The following is an 18,619-nucleotide window of genomic DNA, read 5'->3' as shown; positions in this document are numbered from 1 at the left end:
TTTTATAGTTGACCTTGGTATTAAAAGTAACTTGAATACTTTGTGCTTTATTTATTCACATTTTAATGCTTTATTAAAATGTGAATAAATACTTCACAAATTAAAAAAGTATGTTGTTTATTACTATTTTACCTGGTTGCATCACCTGACAAAGCGTCATGTCACGTCATTGACCCACACACAAGTTTTTCTGCTTCTTCAGCAAGGCCATTAACATTGAGGAGCTGAGACTAGGGCTGGGGCGGTATGGATTTTTACTTAAAAGACTCCTTTCCTTACCGTAACCTCTGCATTACACATGTGCAGGCCAATGTTTCACAGGATTTTTTTTTTTTGCGGTGATTACTGTGCCGATGCAGGCGCCATATGACTGCGGTAATGCGGCTACCGTCCCAGCCCTAGCTGAGACACATGCTTACGCACACACACACACACACACACACACACACACACACACACACACACACACAAACGTGCACACACACACACACACACACACACACACACACACACACACACACAGACACACAGACACACAGACACACACACACAGACACACACAGACACACACACAAACGTGCACACACACACACACACAGACAAGCGCTTCCTTCTCTCTAGCAAACCCATTGGCACACTTACACTTATGCACACCCATGCATTCTCACACACACCCACACGTGCACACACACACACGCATGCATGCACACACATGCACACAAACACACGCACACACATTTCCACACTAACACATTTGCACACAAACACATTCACAGTCACACACGCACACACACTCACCAATGTCGACTCTCTCCTCTCAGGTGGCAGACTATCTGGAGGTCATACGGCAGCCCATGGATCTGTCCACCATCATGACCAAGATTGACACACACAAGTTTCTCGTTGCCAAGGACTTCCTGTCCGACGTTGACCTCATATGCAGCAATGCGTTAGAGTACAATCCCGACAAGGACCCAGGAGGTAAGCACACACTTGCGCACCTGCAGACACACACACACACACACACACACACACACACACACACACACACACACACACTTACACACTCACTCACTCAACCTTGAGTAAAATCCCAACAAGTGCCCCGTGGGGGTAACACTACACATACACGCGCACACTTAAACACGCACACACACTCATGCTGTGTTAGAATACAATCCTGACAGGGACCCTGGAGATAAGCCCATACCCTCACAGCTTCTTTAGAAGTCAAAGGACTTGCTTATCAGTCCTCAAAGGATAAGGAGTGTGGGGCGGTATGTACATAACCTACAGTTCAGTATGCAGTATGTGATGTCTATTTCATATTTATGCAGAAACGCATTGCTCTCCCCTGTGATATGGCTGGTATGGTGCAGGAGCACTGGAGTAGTTGTCCAGTGCCAGCCTCTCTCAGTTTTCTGCCATCTGGAATAAATCATAGATGCTTCCCTCAAAGGCTTCACAGAGCTGCAACCGTCAGAGGTTTATAGGGTGACAATGATTTCTGAGCGCACACAGATTTTTCATTTATTTATTGTGGTTGTAGCTTGATAAAGCTAGTGGGGACTGCTGCTACTGATAATGTGTCTCTGTTAGATCTTGGCACATTGAGAAGTTAAAAGGATGTGACATGCTGGAGATCTGTACTGCTATCTTAGAGTTCCTTTTTTAATGGATGTAAGAGGCGTCATGCTTTTGTTAAAGTAGATGCTGGATCACGGAGTGATGTTTCACGTGTTGTGATTCGACTTTTGTTGCCATGAGAGATTGGCACCCCATTAGAATTCTTCTTTCTCCACCAGACGCTGTATAAAGCTCTTACCCACTCGTATGTCATCATTCATATTGATTGCAGTTGATTGAACTGCTACTCCAAAGTGATTGCAGAAACATTAACTTCTGGGAGTGTGGTGATTCCCATTTTCCCCAAAACACTTCTTGGACACCACAAAGACTGAACCGCTCACACTCATTAGCGCACACACATTAGCCTCCCACAATGCATTTGGGTAGCCCACAGGGCTCCAGACAGCCATACTGTAGTGTCCCATAGGCCCCATCTTGGCTCCAGTGGGCGCCATCTTGGCTCCAGTAGGCTCCATCTTGACTCCTAGGCGCCAAATTGCTTCCACTGGGGCTCCATTTAAGCTCTCAGGCTGCGTATAGTATGTGTGGTTCCAGTAAGACTCAGTGGCTCCCTGTCTCACATACGGGAGGGAGACATCACGTCATCTTCACGCCGGTATCGACGGCAGCGAGAGAGCAGGGTAAAAGGGGCTTAATTGTGCGTTTAAGGTGATATTGAACGGCTTTGAGAACCAGCTGATTTCCTGTTACAATGCGTGAATGAACTCCGTAATGTGCGTGGTGGCAATGAGTTTTGTTTTTGAGCAGCCAAGCGCCTGAAAAAGCGTCACGCCTTCATGGAGAGCCTTATTAACTCACCAACGATTCAATTTCAGCTCCTCATCCGTGGGTGAATTAGACCATCACCTCAGGACATTTGCTGCAGTTATATATGTTTGGTTGTTTGTTTGTTTTTTCGATTTGTTTATTTATTTATTTATTTATTTATGGAAAAGTGAAATCCTGTTTGCCAGGGAGAGCATTGGATTTTTAAAATACTGCTGTTGCTGACTTAGTAAGTAAATCCATCCTCATCACCATTGCAATACTCACGAACACACACACACACACACACACACACACACACACACACACGCACACACAGTGATCACTCTTTGACCTAAATCAAGAGCTCAACTCCTCACCCTCTTTTCTGTCTCTTTTTGACTCGGAGATTAACAAATACTAAGACCGCATGAAGCTAATTAGGATTGCATAATTTATTCATTTAGCTTTTCCACCAACACACGCATACACACACACACACACACACACACACACACTCACAACCACACACAAAGACACACGCACACATGAATATGCACAAACATATACGTACACACACACACATACATGCATACACCCCCCCACACACACACACACACAAACGCACAAACATGCAACACAAACATCCAACACGCACATCCTGTTGGTCCGTGTTCCCTTGAGTGTGTTGACATGTTGGCAAGGTTGCCATGCGTGTCATGGAGCAGATTTCAATTATTCACATTTCTCTGGCAACTGTAAAGGCACACTAACACTCGGCGGACAATTAGCAATTAAACACACACGCACACATGCACGCACGCGCGCACACGCTCTCTCAGCATCAGTGGGCCCTTGCAGACACTTGCAGTATTGCATACACATATGGGATGCCACAATACCAAATTGTAGACTGAACGGGTATAAGAACTAATTTCCCATCTGCCATTAAAATGCTGACTAATAACAAAAAGCAGTATGTTTTATTACCCAGTATTTATTGAACAGGTTCATTGGCCTTTGTGGTGGCCCTACCTGCTGCTGTTGCCCACCACTTTAGTTTTTTTTTGTATTTCCATTCTCCGTCTTTTAACAAACTACCCATGTAAGGTGTGAGCACATATCTGTTTGAGCTGCAACTTATGTCATGTAGATGTCTGTGTTGCCGTTGAGTATGTTGGGAAATGCGGGATGGAGTGTCTTGGAGTGAAGTACATGTATGTATGTATGTATGTATGTATGTATGTAAGTATGTATGTTCCACTGTTGCCACTTGAGTTGTGTTCATTTCCTGTTACAATTTAAACGTTTTAATCGCTAAAACTGTCTTGTTTGTAGAACTAATTTCTTCCGACACATACTGTATCAACTAATTTCTCAACTTGCAGGACAAACTGCTGTTACTAGTTCTAAAGGGATGGTTGCTACGGCCAAAGGCAAGTCGTTAGTTCTATCTCTCCCGTTATCAAGCGGGCGTATCCCAAGATTCTGATGAACTTTAGCTTTGAAACGTCGCTATTTTACTTAGCCTGCTGTCATCCATCTAGCCACCTCCATCATATGCTACAATGTTGCAATGTTCTGAACGTCTGCATTTACAGCTCGGATGCAACGTGACGGTTCATTTAAACTTCACAACGAGTTTGGCGAATTAATATACAAGTGTGATACGGCCAAGTAATGGATCGACTTCATAGGTGTGCAAATAACATACGGTTAATGGTCGTTCTAAATTACGTAGGACAATGACAAATTCAACCAAGCAGTGGAATAAGAATGTATAATTTATGTTGTGTGTAAATACTGTAAGTTATGTGAAGGAGTGGCAAGAGCCCAAGATTAATTTCCCACGAGGAAATATACCTTCCCTTACCTTACCTCAATGTCGCAGATTGATGCGCATCTCCCCCGATATGTGACTAGTGCTGCAGAACGCAAGCATTTACCCAGTGTGTTAATCACTGCTCAACTTCAATAGCAGCCTGTCTGATAACCTGACAGCAGTTGGCATGATGGGACATGCAAAAGCAATGACTGGGTGATCAGATAAGGTGATACAAAGTTGCCAAACAAATTAGAATATCTGCACAGACATCTTTTTAAGAGTCGTTTTTTCCAGCCAACATTACACTTATTTTAAGAAACTGTAGAGCTAGGCACACACACTATCTGTCGCACCAGTAAACACAACACGTAGGCTCACTTGTGTTTTGCAGATCTACAAATTGCGGTAGGATTTTGTGTTCATAGTCAGCCGGATAAAAGAAGATAAAAGAAAAAATGCACATAAAAGAAAGTGAAGGGTTCCGTGTGTGTGTGCTTGCGTGTGTGTGTCTACAACCAACCCAAAAGGGCACATGTTACCCCGCTGCTCATCCAGCTACACTGGCTACCTGTGGCGGCCCGCATCAAATTCAAGGCTCTAACGTTTGCCTACAAAGTAGTCTCCGGTTCTGCTCCCACCTACTTGAATGCCCTCATACAGACATACGCTACCTCCAGACCGCTGCGCTCCTCAGACGAACGACGTCTAGCTCTACCACCAGTACGCTCAGGCCAATCCAAACTTTTCTCATCTGTTGTTCCTCGTTGGTGGAACACACTGCCAGTTCCTACAAGGGCAGGGACATCCCTCTCCATTTTCAAAAAACTCCTGAAGACCCAGCTCTTTAGAGAACATCTCCTCTCATAGCAACACTTACAACAAGTCTTGCTGATCCTAGCACTCACCATCCGTCTTAAACTGACACGTAACTGTTAAAAACAGCACTGACTGATGCACTTATTTTTACTGTAATGTTTTTTAAATTGTCCTAAAATTGTTGAGAATTGCTCTAAAACTTAAACTGTTTACCATGTTGTTAGTCGCTTTGGCTAAAAAAGCGTCAGCCAAATGTAATGTAATGTAATGTAATGTAATGTGTGAGTGAGCGATTTCTCCAAAAAAACAATCTCCGTCATGTTTTCAGAAGTTTTTGCATCGAGCTGGTACCGAAGTATCATGACATCCCATCGTTCCTTGAATTACGCTCATGACCTGCCGCCTCTTCTACCTCTCTAGCTCCAGGACATATCCTCCTCACACAGGTGTGTGTGGGTGTGTGTGTCTGTGTGTGTGTGTGTGTGTGTGTGTGTGTGTGTGTGTGTGTGTGTGTGTACCCCTGTAATATGAGTGGGTGTGAATGAGTTGGCTGATGCCAGAGCCGCCGCTCTCCTGTGGCGTAGCCTGTTCGTTGTCTCCGGATAGAAGACGTTAAACTGCAGCGGCAGACTCTGCGCCCCCTCTCCACAGCCCGGCTTCCTGCTCGCACCACGCCACAGCTGCCATCATGACTGAGACGGCGGAGCGATCCGATTGCCCGTGAGGTGGCAGTCAGACGCAATCGCTTCACGTTATATATCCCGCTGCTCCATCTCCCTCCCACCTATTCTGCTCACTCCATTCCCACGCCGTGGCTCTGAGTGTTCGGAAGACTTCGAAACGCAGCCGTGTTGGGGCTGAAAAAGTGGGATGAAAAAGAATTATTTAAAGACGTTCCGCCTCTGTTACTTTTTTTTTTTTTTTTTTTTTTTTCTCGTCTCAGCGCCGATAGCGTAAGTCTCCGCCGCGGCGGCATCGTTGCCAAAACTGAACCAGCTTGCCGCTAACAAGCAGAATGCTACGAAAAACACTGTGGAGAGGCTCTCCCTGAGTGTGGAGGCCCAGCAGGAGCTACGCCTCCCTACCGGAAGCTTCTCTCCTCTAATTAGCGCCTGGCTCGCTGGCACAGGGTACGCAGAAGTACCCCAGTACCCCTCTCCCGACCCCCCCACCCCCCTGCTTGTCAGCCAGCATGCCTAACGAGGACCCCCTAGAACCTCTGTATGCCCCCCTGCAAAGTCTGTCAGTGTAACGAGGACACACACACACACACACACACATACACATACAGACACACACACACACACACACACACATACAGACACACCTACAGACACACACACACACACACACACACACACACACAAAATGTTCCGGGAGGCGTATCTTTGTGTATGTGTATGTGTTTGTGTTTTTTGTTTGTGTTTGTGTTTGTGTGTGTGTGTGTGTGTGTGTGTGTGTGTAAAGAAGGAGACTTGGAGAGGTGTGTGTGTGTCCAGTGAAGTCCCCTGATGATTACCACCCAGTGGAAATGCACTTTTCTTCTCTCTGTTCTCTGCTCTCTTTCTCTCCTGCTCCCTCTCTCCTCTCTTTCTCTCCTGCTCCCTCTCTTTTCTCTTTCTCTCCTGCTCCCTCTCTTTTCTCACTGTCTCTTCTCTCTCTCGCTTTTTCTCACTTTATCTCCTCTCCTCCCTGGGCAGTGAAGGGGAAAAAAGAAGCACAACAAAAAAGACAATAATCCCTTTAGCAGTAGGCTCTCCTGTGCCGCTGGGGGTGGGCGTTTGATGGAGAAGTTTCTAGAAGCCCAAACTAAAGGAGAGCTCATAATAAGGGAGATGCAGATGGCCTGCATGATGAATGGGTTCACTTGCAGAGAGGGTTTACGCACAGACACGCACGCACAGACACAGACACACAGTTCTAGATACTCTTCTCATACAAGCATACATATACAAACAGGGTTATTCACATACTATTGTCAAACAGCTATATTTAGAACACATACTAAGCTCCAGATTCAGGCATTGTTTAACCCTTAGAACCCGATTGACGAAAAGTGCGTCAAAAAACACACCCTTTCTTCTCTGTTACATTGCTCCGGAACTGTTCATCGCAGCGAGATGAAACCTTTATTGCATGACAGAGCAGAAGTGGGACTTTCCAAAGAGACTACACACTTGTCTGAACGATCAAGTATGAAAATAAAAAAAAAATCATGAAATTAAATCAAATTGCATCATATTTACAGTCTATACTTCCCTGCGTTCACCTGCGCACCCATTACTCTCATTTGAACTAGATGTACCGCAGAGCGGTACAAAATATGACCGCCGCCCAGTCCAGCACATGTTTTCCACAAAAATAAGTCACGCTGAAAGGCATATATGATTCTAACTGTCTCACTGAATTGCATTATGCACACTCAATTCTCACTGGTATCTGCTAGACAAGTACCAAAACATGATTAGTTCATAGATTTCACATGTAATATACATTTTATACAACCCCACCCCCATCTTGCCTGTTCATAATTCTGAGAAATTCTTGAGTTGTGTGCATGTGTGCGTGTACATGTTTATGTTTATGTGTGGGTGGGTTAGTGTGCGTGCATGTGCATGTGCTTGTGTGTTTGCCTGTTTATGTGCCTGTGTGTGTGCATGTGCATGCATGCGTATATATGTCTACTGTGTGAGTATGTGTCATACGTAGGATTACTGTGAATGTATGTGTGTGCGTGTGTATCTGTTTATGCACATGTGTGCATGTGGAATGGGGTTACATGACCCCTGGAGGCAAACATATGCAAAAAATTGGTCATCCTAGGCCCTACGGTTCTCAAGATATTCACAGAAAACTGTGTTTGCCCTACCCTCCTTTCGGGGGGTCCAGTCCAGCGGGGGGGCTACAGATCAAAACGAAAAGCGATGGTTCCATGCTATCCATGTGGGGTTACATGCCCACCAAGTTTCGTGTACCCCGGTCTTTCAGTGTCCCGGGAATCCTTGTTGGTGTACGGTCACTAAATGTACACATAAATTATTTTATTGTAAGGCCCCTAATGAACGGAAGTCCACGAAACTTGGCATGCATTCGGAGGGTGTCATAATAATCCTACACTTTCAATTTCGTACAGTTTTGACCATGTCAGCCAGAGATATTGTGATGAAAACACCTAATGTTTTGCTTTTTAATTTTTAACTAGGTGGCGCTATACATGAAATAAGTGGCAATGGGATAGGTTGACATGCCCCCTTAAGACCAACATACAAAAAAAAGGTGGACCTCCTAGGCCCTACGGTTCTCGAGATATTCACAGAAAACTGTCTCCGACCACCTACAGGCCAGTTGGTGTATAGTAACATAAATTAATTTATTGTGTGGCCCCCCATGAACGGAATTCCACGAAACTTGGCGTGCATTCAGAGGGTGTCATAATGATCCTACACTTCCAATTTCGTGCAGTTTTGACTATGTTAGGTCACAGATACCTGCGATTACAACACCTCATTTTTACTTTTTTGTGTTTAACTAGGTGGCGCTATACATGAAATGAGTGGTTATAGAATGGGTTGACATGGCCCTTTGAGATCAACATACTAAAAAAAAAAAAATGGTTCTCCTAAACCCTACGGTTCTCGAGATATTCACAGAAAACTGTGTCTGCCCTACCCTCCTTTCGGGGGGTCCAGTCCAGCGGGGGGGCTACAGATCAAAACGAAAACAGGAGGTTCCATGCTATCCATGTGGGGTTACATGCCCACCAAGTTTCGTGTACCCCGGTCTTAAAGTGTCCCGGGAATCCTTGACGGAAATTTGGACATGCGAAAATGAGAAGAAAAAAAAAATCTGACTAAACCTATATGACCGCCTCTTCACTGCGCGGCGGTCATAATTACTCACGAATCCGTGATTGCATCGATATGGCAAGCATATCAGATGAGAGGGGACACAGGGCTATCCATTGGTACCAGAGGTGGGACCAAGTCACTGTTTGGCAAGTCACAAGTAAGTCCCAAGTCTTAGCAGTCAAGTCCAAGTCAAGTCCCAAGTAAATACAGAGAAGGGCAAGTCGAGTCCAAGTCCAAGTCACATCAAAGCCAAGTCGAGTCCAAGTCCAAGTCCCAATCTTTTTCAAGTCCTGAACAAGTCATCAGGTACTCTTCACTTAATAATGCCATTATTAGACTATCGATCATAATTTTAGCACTTCCATCTAATCCACAGTATTTTTTGTTTATAAATACAGATTAAAATATGTTCAATGTTTCTGTCTTGTAATCTTTTACGACATATGCATGCGCATACCTGTGTAATCTGTAAACGGATAGCTACATAACACTCAGCACAGCTGCAAATATATATATATTGTTTTTCCAAATTGCGGAGCCCACTGTAAGGATGAGTAATAATTTGACTGATGGCAGTTCACTGCGCTAGGCCACAGATTTGCCTGCAAACAATTTATTAGGCTGTCTGGCAGTGGCGACTCATAAGGGAAGCCAAGGTCAACACTTTTATATTATTTAAAAGATAATAATGACAGTAATTTTGTTTTAAAGTATTCATTTCTTAAGAAATACTACACATTTGATGCTGTTTATCTCATTTGTAAATGGTGCACTGTCACTTTAAGCCCATTGTGTCACACGTTCTCATAATGATCCTTTTTTTACCAGCTCCGTTCAAATATAGCCTATGGCTAGTCCACTAACTCAAACATTGTTTGTGCCACATGTATAGCACAATATTAACAACGATAAGCATGATATTAAGTTGGCACAAACAGCTTTCATTCCCTTGGAAAGAGAAGCATGTATGACATGATGCTTGCTTGACATTTTCTGTTTGCAATTAAAAGTGAATTATGAGCCTGGTAGCCAGTAGCCACCTAGCTACAGTAGCTGAGTGAAATGTATTTCAATCGGCATATCATGTGCTTCATGTAAATAAATTATTGAATACTTCAAGACTATTAAGACCAGTTCCATTACACAAGGCAAAGACAACTCTTCATAATATTCTTGTCCACTTTCCAAATCACAGTGAGTGCAGCTATGTCATAGTGACCTGGATCTCATAGTTTATAACAGTACAGTAGGCTAGTGAGAACCGGATAATTCACAATCTCCTCTAATCTCGTATTTGTTGCCTTCACGATTTCCTTTTATATGTTTCTTATATTTAAAAGAAGATATCAATCATCATCAACAATGACAAGCCAGCTGGAACCTACTCATTTTCTCTCCCTCTCGTGCGTGCTTGGATGCGTTCTCAATTAAATGCAGTAGGCTAGCATAAGTTCAAGTTGGATCTTAATGGAGAGGACTCGAAAAGTATCAACTTTATGTAACATGCTGTTGGTGCTTTTTGACATTAAACGTTCTCTAACAAGAGTGCAAATCAGTTTGCAGTAAAGCTACTAGTGATTGGCTAAATGTTGGTCCTTCCTCTGTCTCTTGGTGCCCTACACACAGTGCGTAACCAGTGTTGCCAGATGCCAGGAAGGTTTTCCAGCCCAAAACCTCGTCAAAAACCGCGAGAATGCACAAAAAACCGCCCAAATTTGCTTTTGCTTGTTTCTCATTTAAACACATTGAAATCATTAACAAGCTTTAAAATGACCCATTTTTCGACTTAGCCTATCCAATTTCAAAAACAATATTCAATCAAATGAACGCAAAAGTAGGCTACACGGACGTCAGACTATTATTCTATAAGCTTATGTTACGGAAAATAATGCAATAGGCTAAACATAGACTATTAATCTGTCTGTTTAGTGTCAATAGACGCTTGGAACAAAAGCATTCAGTAGGCTAGCCTAACATAAAAACATTGAGTGGATATATGAACATACAAAATAGCCTAATGCACAACATTTCAATTATTTATAATAGCAACATGACACATGCATATTCATGTATAACATTAGATGAAAATCGCATTGATTATAGAACAGGGGTGTCGACTCTTTGTAGAGGCAGTGCGTTCATAACTGGTGGGCCAACTGTAGGCTACACAAAAAATATTTTCATAGGCCTACCCCAAATGTAGGCTAAAGGCTTGAGTTAAACTTGAGTCTGACAGCTGTGATTTAGAACAATTAATTAATAGCCTACCTAGGCGCTATATATTCCCTGAGACAGGCAGTTAGGCCTAGAGTTTTCATGAAAATCGCACTGAATAGGCTATTTAGGACAGTGTCAGTGCGCTATTTGCAGAAGCAGTGCGTCCATGCATGGCAACTACACGCAAAAAATATTTTCATACGCCAGATATAGGCTAAAGGCAAACTTGAGTTTGACACCTGTAATTTAGAACAATTAGTAGGCCTACCTGACAGGCAGTTAATCCTAGTTTTCATGAAAGTCGCGTTGAACGAACAGGGGTGTCAGTGCGCTCTTTGCAGAAGCAGAACGTTCATGCATGGGCCATCTCTACACAAAAAACATAGGCCTATGGCCCTAGGCCCTTCGTGAAAATCGCTTTGAGCAATTGTTATTAGGCCTAAAAATAATTAAAAAGTTCTAGTAGGCCTAGGCTTTGTCAAACTTCCTCAACAACTGTCGGGCTGGACGGAACGTGGGCCGTAGTCCTATGTCAAGCCATTCGCGCAAGACCTGCGCACATCCATCAACCCTGAAAGAAGGGGTAAGTCCATCCTGTCTCGTAGGTAATCTTTCAGCAGTGTGCACACTCATGAAGAGATTGACTGTAGTGACAAAATGCTCTTTGCCCACTTTGGCATATTGACATTGTCAGTCAGCTAGCTAAGTTTGAAAACCCCGCGAGCTGTGTGTTTGAATGGCGGTCTGCGCCAGAGTAGGGGAGAACCGGACTGAAACACTTTTTAATTAAACGTAATTTACAAAGACATCGTAAAACACTGAAAGCTAATATTTTGTCACAAGCAAACTACATCGGTCCTCTGTCAAATACAGTTGCATTTTCAGCTCTGAACAAAACCATTCAGGATTTATTTAAGGAGAAATCGAACATGCGTTTTGTTTCATTCGTCCCTCCAGACCGGGATAAATGAAACGACATGGGGGACGAAAGAAACATACAGCTTAAAATTCCCACAACTTCAATATTTGACAACATCATGAATGGTACTTGAAATATGTGTTAATTTGGATAAATTACTGCTGGGCTTTACTGTCTGCTGTTAATATCTAACAACTAATTGCGGTCATTGTGAAGCGCATATCTCGCGGTTATGGAAATACCATGCACTATTAGAATGCATGTTTCGATACATAAGGTGACGTGAGCTGAGAGTGTCTGTTGTGAGTTTAGGGGGGCACGTCAGCCAGAGGGTGTGTGAGTGAGTGAGTGAGTGAGAGAGAGACTGCTACCTGCTGACCAGAGACGGTCGCTGGAAGAAGGGTCTGAAGTGCCTTTGTTTCGGCTACAAAAACCCGCCGAACTGATCCGAAACCAGCCCAATTTTTATACACCCGCCCAAACCCATTTTTGCCCGCAAAATAGATTGCAAAACCGCCCAATTGCAACCCTGTACGTAACGCGTGTGGGGGTAGCGGCAGTACTGTACTGTGCTCTGGCCGCTTGTCTCCGCTATTTTTTTTTTTTTTTTTAGTCGCGGGAAAGCGTCTGTGGGGTGACTGGTCCACGATCAGGAAATTTAGTTTTTGATTCGAGACATGTCAAGTCATCACAAGTCAAAGAGGCAAAGTCCGAGTCAAGTCTCAAGTGAATAGTATTCAAGTCCAAGTCGAGTCGCAAGTCATGCCGAATTTTATCAAGTCAAGTCTGAAGTCATTAAAATCATGACTCGAGTCTGACTCGAGTCCAAGTCATGTGACTCGAGTCCACATGTCTGATTGGTACCATGTTTATCGATCCTTCTGGCTTATAAAAACAGAAGAAGTGACTGCAAAATAATAACGTCATGTACACAAACCAACACTGCACACCCATTACTCTCGTTTGAATTACTCGCGGACCCGTGATCGGATAGATATGCCACGCATGTCAGATGAAAGAGGAGCTATCATTTGATTCCAAGTACATCCTTCTGGGTTATAAAACAGACGAAGTGACAGCAAAATAATAACATCATATAGCTGGACTTACCCCACGTTTTTGTCTGTTTTTGTGGCAAAGCATGTTATAATCCAACGCTATCGTGTGTTTCTCTATGGCAAAGCATGTTCATAATCCGGTTTTGAGATCCTAGCAAATTCCTGCATGGCATCCAACTCAAGGCTGACATTGCATCCCAATTTGTTCAACAAAGAAACACCTTTTTTGCCTTTACTTTGTTCGTGGCAATGCAGTAAAAAGTTGAGAATCATTATGAGTACATACACCATAGGCACGCAGGCTAACACGCAACCTTGGGTCAGGTCAGATCAGTTCGTGTCACAGATATGGAGTGCAGAAAGGTCATTTTTCATCACTAAAGAATTTTTTTTATTTATTTCCGTAAATCACACACCACATATTTTAAGTATAAATTGCTCAGCCCCATTGCTCATTGCTCAGCCCCGGAGTATCCCTCCAACATGGCAATTATATTGCCCGATTCAGGACAGTTTGCCCTACACACACATGAAATGCATGTACAGCTATGAGCTTGCTGTGGTGAGATACATGTCGAAATATAATCATTTTTATAATACGCTTTTTATACTTTAATTCTTTAAAAATCAAAATAAAATCAATGCTAGTACTAATACATGAAATGATGGCAGATCTGGACAGCCTAGACTCTGCTGAAAAAAACAATATATATAATATGTGTGTGTGGCACTTACAATGGCCAGAATAAATCATTATGAATAAAGGTAGTGAAAATGCCCTAAAACAGCTTAGGGTTCTAAGGGTTAAATGCACAGTTTTTACAGGCATCATTTCATTGAATGCCTTGGTGTTACAGTCACAGCCTTTTTTGACATTGTAATCATTTATTACATGTGTAATAGCATGCATTATTACAGGTTAGTGTGTGTTTGGTTTATTACACATGTGTTCATGATTATAACATGCTGTATAACTTTTATAACATTATGTATGTGTGTTTGTGTGTGTGTGTGTGTGTGTGTGTGTGTGTGTGTGTGTGTGTGTGTGTGTGTGTGTGTTGCCCCTCAGATAAGATCATCCGGCACCGGGCCTGCAGTTTGAAGGACACGGCCCACGCCATGATCGCCTCTGAGCTTGACCCTGAGTTCGACCGCATGTGTGAGGAGATCAAGGAGGCACGCAGGAAAAGAGGTGAGAAACACACACATGTATACACAGTCATCAAGTATGTACACACACACACACACCCCTTGAAACCGGCTAGTCTGATTGATCAGTTTTCCATACACCATAGAGGGTCATCATGTCCTGACCCTGGTGTATGATCATGATCATGAATTAGTTCTTTTCTTCAACATTGTGACATGGGGGCGAGGGTAAGCAGTCGCCTGACTGCTTTAGTCAGAGGAAAGAGTTGTGGGGTGATGGTAATGTGTTCTGGTTTGTGTGTGTGTGTGTGTGTGTGTTTATATCTAAGTGAGGGAGTTGGAGCAAGAGTGTAGGGACTAGAGTTTTATCTTATCTTGTGAGTGAGTTTGCGTGTGTGTGTGTGTGTGTGTGTGTGTGTGTGTGTGTGTGTGTGTGTGTGTCTGAGCATGAATATTGCATTGCGCCAGCAGTGAACTTCTGTAAGAACAAGGTCATGCTCAATATTTAATCACTCTGATGGAGGGGAATGTTCATTTATCAGTCCTGATACTGTAAGCAACATGACTGTTATTTTCTTTCTCTCTCTCTCTCTCTCTCTCTCTCTCTCTCTCTCTCTCTCTCTCTCTCTCTCTCTCTCTTTGACATACATACATACATACATACATACATACATACATACATACATACACACACACACATACATACACACACACACACACACACATACATACACACACACACACACACACATACACACACACACATACATACACACACACATACATACATATACACACACACATTTTCACCCTGATACAGTAGTATACATGTCTGTACATTCCATGTCTAGGAAGCCTCATATTTCACAGAATATATATATATATATATATATTTATATTATTAAGAATATATATATATATATATATTTGGATGTTTTTCTGGGTGAATTTCCCTTTTATTCCCTAAAGGAGTTTGTTATACACATTCTCTAATGCAGACACGTACACACACACACACGGTAGCCTGGTCACTCCATCTGTCTTGTCTTGGTTGTCGTGGTAACTGTGACTCTTGCCTTTCCTTGCAGCAGACCTGCAGTCGCCCCCGGCGACACAGCAGCAGGTGACCACCCCAAGCCCCGTGGTAACTAGGAAACCTGCAGGAGAGGAGGCTGCTGGGAGCAGCACTCAGGGCGAGGTGCTAGAGAAGCACTGCAGCAGTGAGTACGCACACACACACACACACACTTACACAGAGTCTTTTTGTTACACACAGAAATAACCTTCTGTCACACACACACACACACACACACACACACACACACACACACACACACACACACACACACACACACACACAGTATGGCATATCCCCTGGCACAAGTGACACAGGTAGGTGGTGTCCAGCCCTGAGCCAGGACAGCAGCAGGACAAGGGCCACAGGATGAGGGCCTCATGAGTCATCGTGTAGACCTGCCTCTGAATGTACAGATAGCAAACCAAGACAACAAACACAAACAAAACAACTACAACAACCATAACAACATCAACCAAAATGACAGCAGCAACCAAGACAACAATGACAATCAAACAGCAGCAACCATAACAACAATGACAATCAAACTACCATAACGACAACAACAGCAACCAAAGCAACAACATATAATATGATTACAGCAGCAGATAACAGCAGCACCTCAAAATAATAACTAAATCCTACCAAACCACCAAAAAAAATAAAAATAAATAACCACGGTTATTGAATAAAACAAAGTTTACTGACTGAAGCCCAGAGCGTTGAAGTTGTTGTGGATAAAATCACTGTTGTATATTGACACTGTTCATGTGTGTTTTGTAACCAGTGCAGCGTCTTGCATATCCTGAATTAATTCTCAACACATAAATAAGTCACACAAACAAATTTCACATATAAATCACGCCTAGCCTGTGAAGGCCTTCGGAACTGCCAAAATGCCTGTCAATCACTTTGCCTGCCTGTGTGTGTGTGACACTTTTATATATATATATGTGTGTGTGTGTGTGTGTGTGTGTGTGTGTGTGTGTGTGTGTTTATATGAGGCTGGAAGTTGAGGTTGTGTGTGTGTGTGTGTGTGTGTGTGTGTGCTGTTTGATAAAGGGGAAGTGGCAGCAGTGTGGGGTTTGGATCAGCTCCCAGATTCACCTTCTCTCCCAGAGGCGCTGTATGAACCCCTCTCTCTCTCTCTCTCTCTTTCTTTCTTTCTTTCTTTCTTTCTTTCTCTCTCTCTCTCTCTCTCTCTCTCTCTCTCTCTCTCTCTCTCTCTCTCTCTCTCTCTCTCTCACACACAAATAGTCAGTATTCAGACTCTCATACGCACACACACCAGACTTGTATAAACACACGCGACAGTCCAGTCAGACACTGTCTAGTCAGGTTCGTCTCTGTAGTCATTGGGTTGAGCTGATTGTGTGCCATTCATCTTTTTGGGGTTTGGTTAGACAGCCCCAGTGACACAGACTATTTGGCAGACACACACACACACACACACACACACACACACACATTGTGTTTTTGATTTGATATTGGTTAGATAGCCTGTTCTGCCTTGAGCAGCACCTCTCAGCCTCCTAATCCATCCCTAATCCTGGGTGAATAGCACTGAAATCCACGTGGGAACTTCTACACAAGTTTTGACAGATAAATAAATATGATTTCCCCACTACATTTCTTGGTTTAGCATTACTGATATATCTAATCACTTTGACGTACTAACCTTAAACTGATGCCCATTTTTCAGCTATGCACTTTCTAAATTCAGCGAACCCCTCTGTAATTCCCTTTTCTGCCACAAGGTGGTGCATAGCTCTCACCAGATGAAAAATACTGTAGATGTGTTTAGTTTCCTGGCGCCCCATTTAATCCCATTCAGTACAGATGCGAGGTGAACTGTTTATTTATCTCAAACAGTACCAGGTGCATTATGGGATGCATCCTCTTTCTTTCACCAGTAATCCATACCAGATAATAATACAAGATGCTGACTTACTATTACTGCAATTCGAATTGTGCACAACCCTGGTGTACAACAAACACTGTACACACACACATGTATTGAAACAAGAACACTCATTTATGCACGCACACACACATAAACTCTTAACTAGGAACACTCATAAATGAGCAAACACGTAAGTACACAGAATAGGGATTTGGTGTTAAACTTGGGGGAATGACTTGCTCTGTTTGCCCCCCCACATACCCCCCCCACACACACACACACACACACACACACACACACTACAACTATTAGCTGTCGAACATAATGTCATTCACGCTCAGGTTGAGAGTGTGTGTATTGTAGGTCAGGGCCAGAAATGTGAGTGTGCTATGTATTCAGGCTCTAAAGTGCTGCAGGGCAATTACTTTTCCATTTCTGATGTACTGTATGTCCATGAGGGGACAATGATTGTCAGTGGAGTGTTCTACATCTCAAGGCTGGATGGATCCAGAGTTCATGGACTCTTCCTTCACAGTGAAGCTCCATTGCGGTGTGCTTATAAAGTGGAGTGCTTTTGAACAGAGTGACAGTCCTGTCCAGGCAGCCTGCATTTGCTTTTAAATAAGAACTTGTCTGTGTATGAAACTGTGTGTGTCTCTTAGAGAGAAGTTCTTTTTTCAGTTTTTCTTGTGAATAGTGTGTGTGTGTGTGTGTGTGTGTGCAAAATACTTTCAGATGTCTAAACATTATTGACTGTGTGTGTATGCATGCTGTTGCAGCAACAGGCTTTTTTCCTCCTCTGAGCAGTTTCATCAGCCTAGAGAATGGTGCAATATCAGTGTTTGTGTTATAAATGCACTTTCAGCAGTTTCTTTTTTCCTTGAGCTGCCAGACCAAAGCTTGCCCTCTCTTTCGCATTAGGACACGTCAGTCAGGAAACTTGGGCAAGTGAACCTGACGCTCCTGAAACATGTCTGCGCAGTTGCTCGTCTTAAATGTTGGAAAGCGGTTTCATTTTGGAGTCGGCTGGCCGTGAAATGGGACTTGTATTCTCACCAGGGCTAACACACCAGACGGCTCTCTGTCTGCCAAACCAACCCCACCCCACCCGCACCCGCTGACACTCTTGCCTGACATGTTGTCATGGCGATGACCTGTGACTCTCCTGTCCGTGGCCTGCCAGCCCGACTGCTCGCTCAGTCACGCCTTGAGGGCAACTGGTGTGCAGGTGTGAGGAACAGAGGCCACATCTGTCTATCCACTTCTCTCTCTATCTCTATCTGTCTATCCACATCTCCCTCTCTCTGTCTATCTATCTATCTATCTATCTATCCATCCATCCATCCATCTATTTATCTACATCTCTATCTATCTATCTATCTATCTATCTATCTATCTATCCCTTTCTCTTTCCC

The 18,619-nt window shown here is 43.3% G+C and overlaps 1 protein-coding gene across 6 annotated transcripts in view; it reads left to right on the top strand.

Annotated features, from left to right (window-relative positions):
• atad2b (ATPase family AAA domain containing 2B) overlaps nt 1-18,619 on the top strand; it is a 97,257-nt gene that overhangs the window by 37,654 nt on the left and 40,984 nt on the right. For 4 of the 6 annotated variants that reach the window (XM_042096565.1, XM_042096566.1, XM_042096563.1 and 1 more), the window contains exons 22-24: nt 822-981; nt 14,147-14,269; nt 15,315-15,446. In XM_042096565.1, coding sequence (XP_041952499.1) covers nt 822-981; nt 14,147-14,269; nt 15,315-15,446 — 415 coding nt within the window. The remainder of the gene's footprint in view (nt 1-821; nt 982-14,146; nt 14,270-15,314; nt 15,447-18,619) is intronic. The other 2 variants (XM_042096567.1, XM_042096564.1) reach the window with 1 other exon arrangement.

This window comes from Alosa sapidissima, chromosome 6 (genome assembly GCF_018492685.1).
Source record: "Alosa sapidissima isolate fAloSap1 chromosome 6, fAloSap1.pri, whole genome shotgun sequence".
NCBI classification, from domain to species: Eukaryota; Metazoa; Chordata; class Actinopteri; order Clupeiformes; family Clupeidae; genus Alosa; species Alosa sapidissima.
This window is presented reverse-complemented; position numbering and strand designations above follow the sequence as displayed.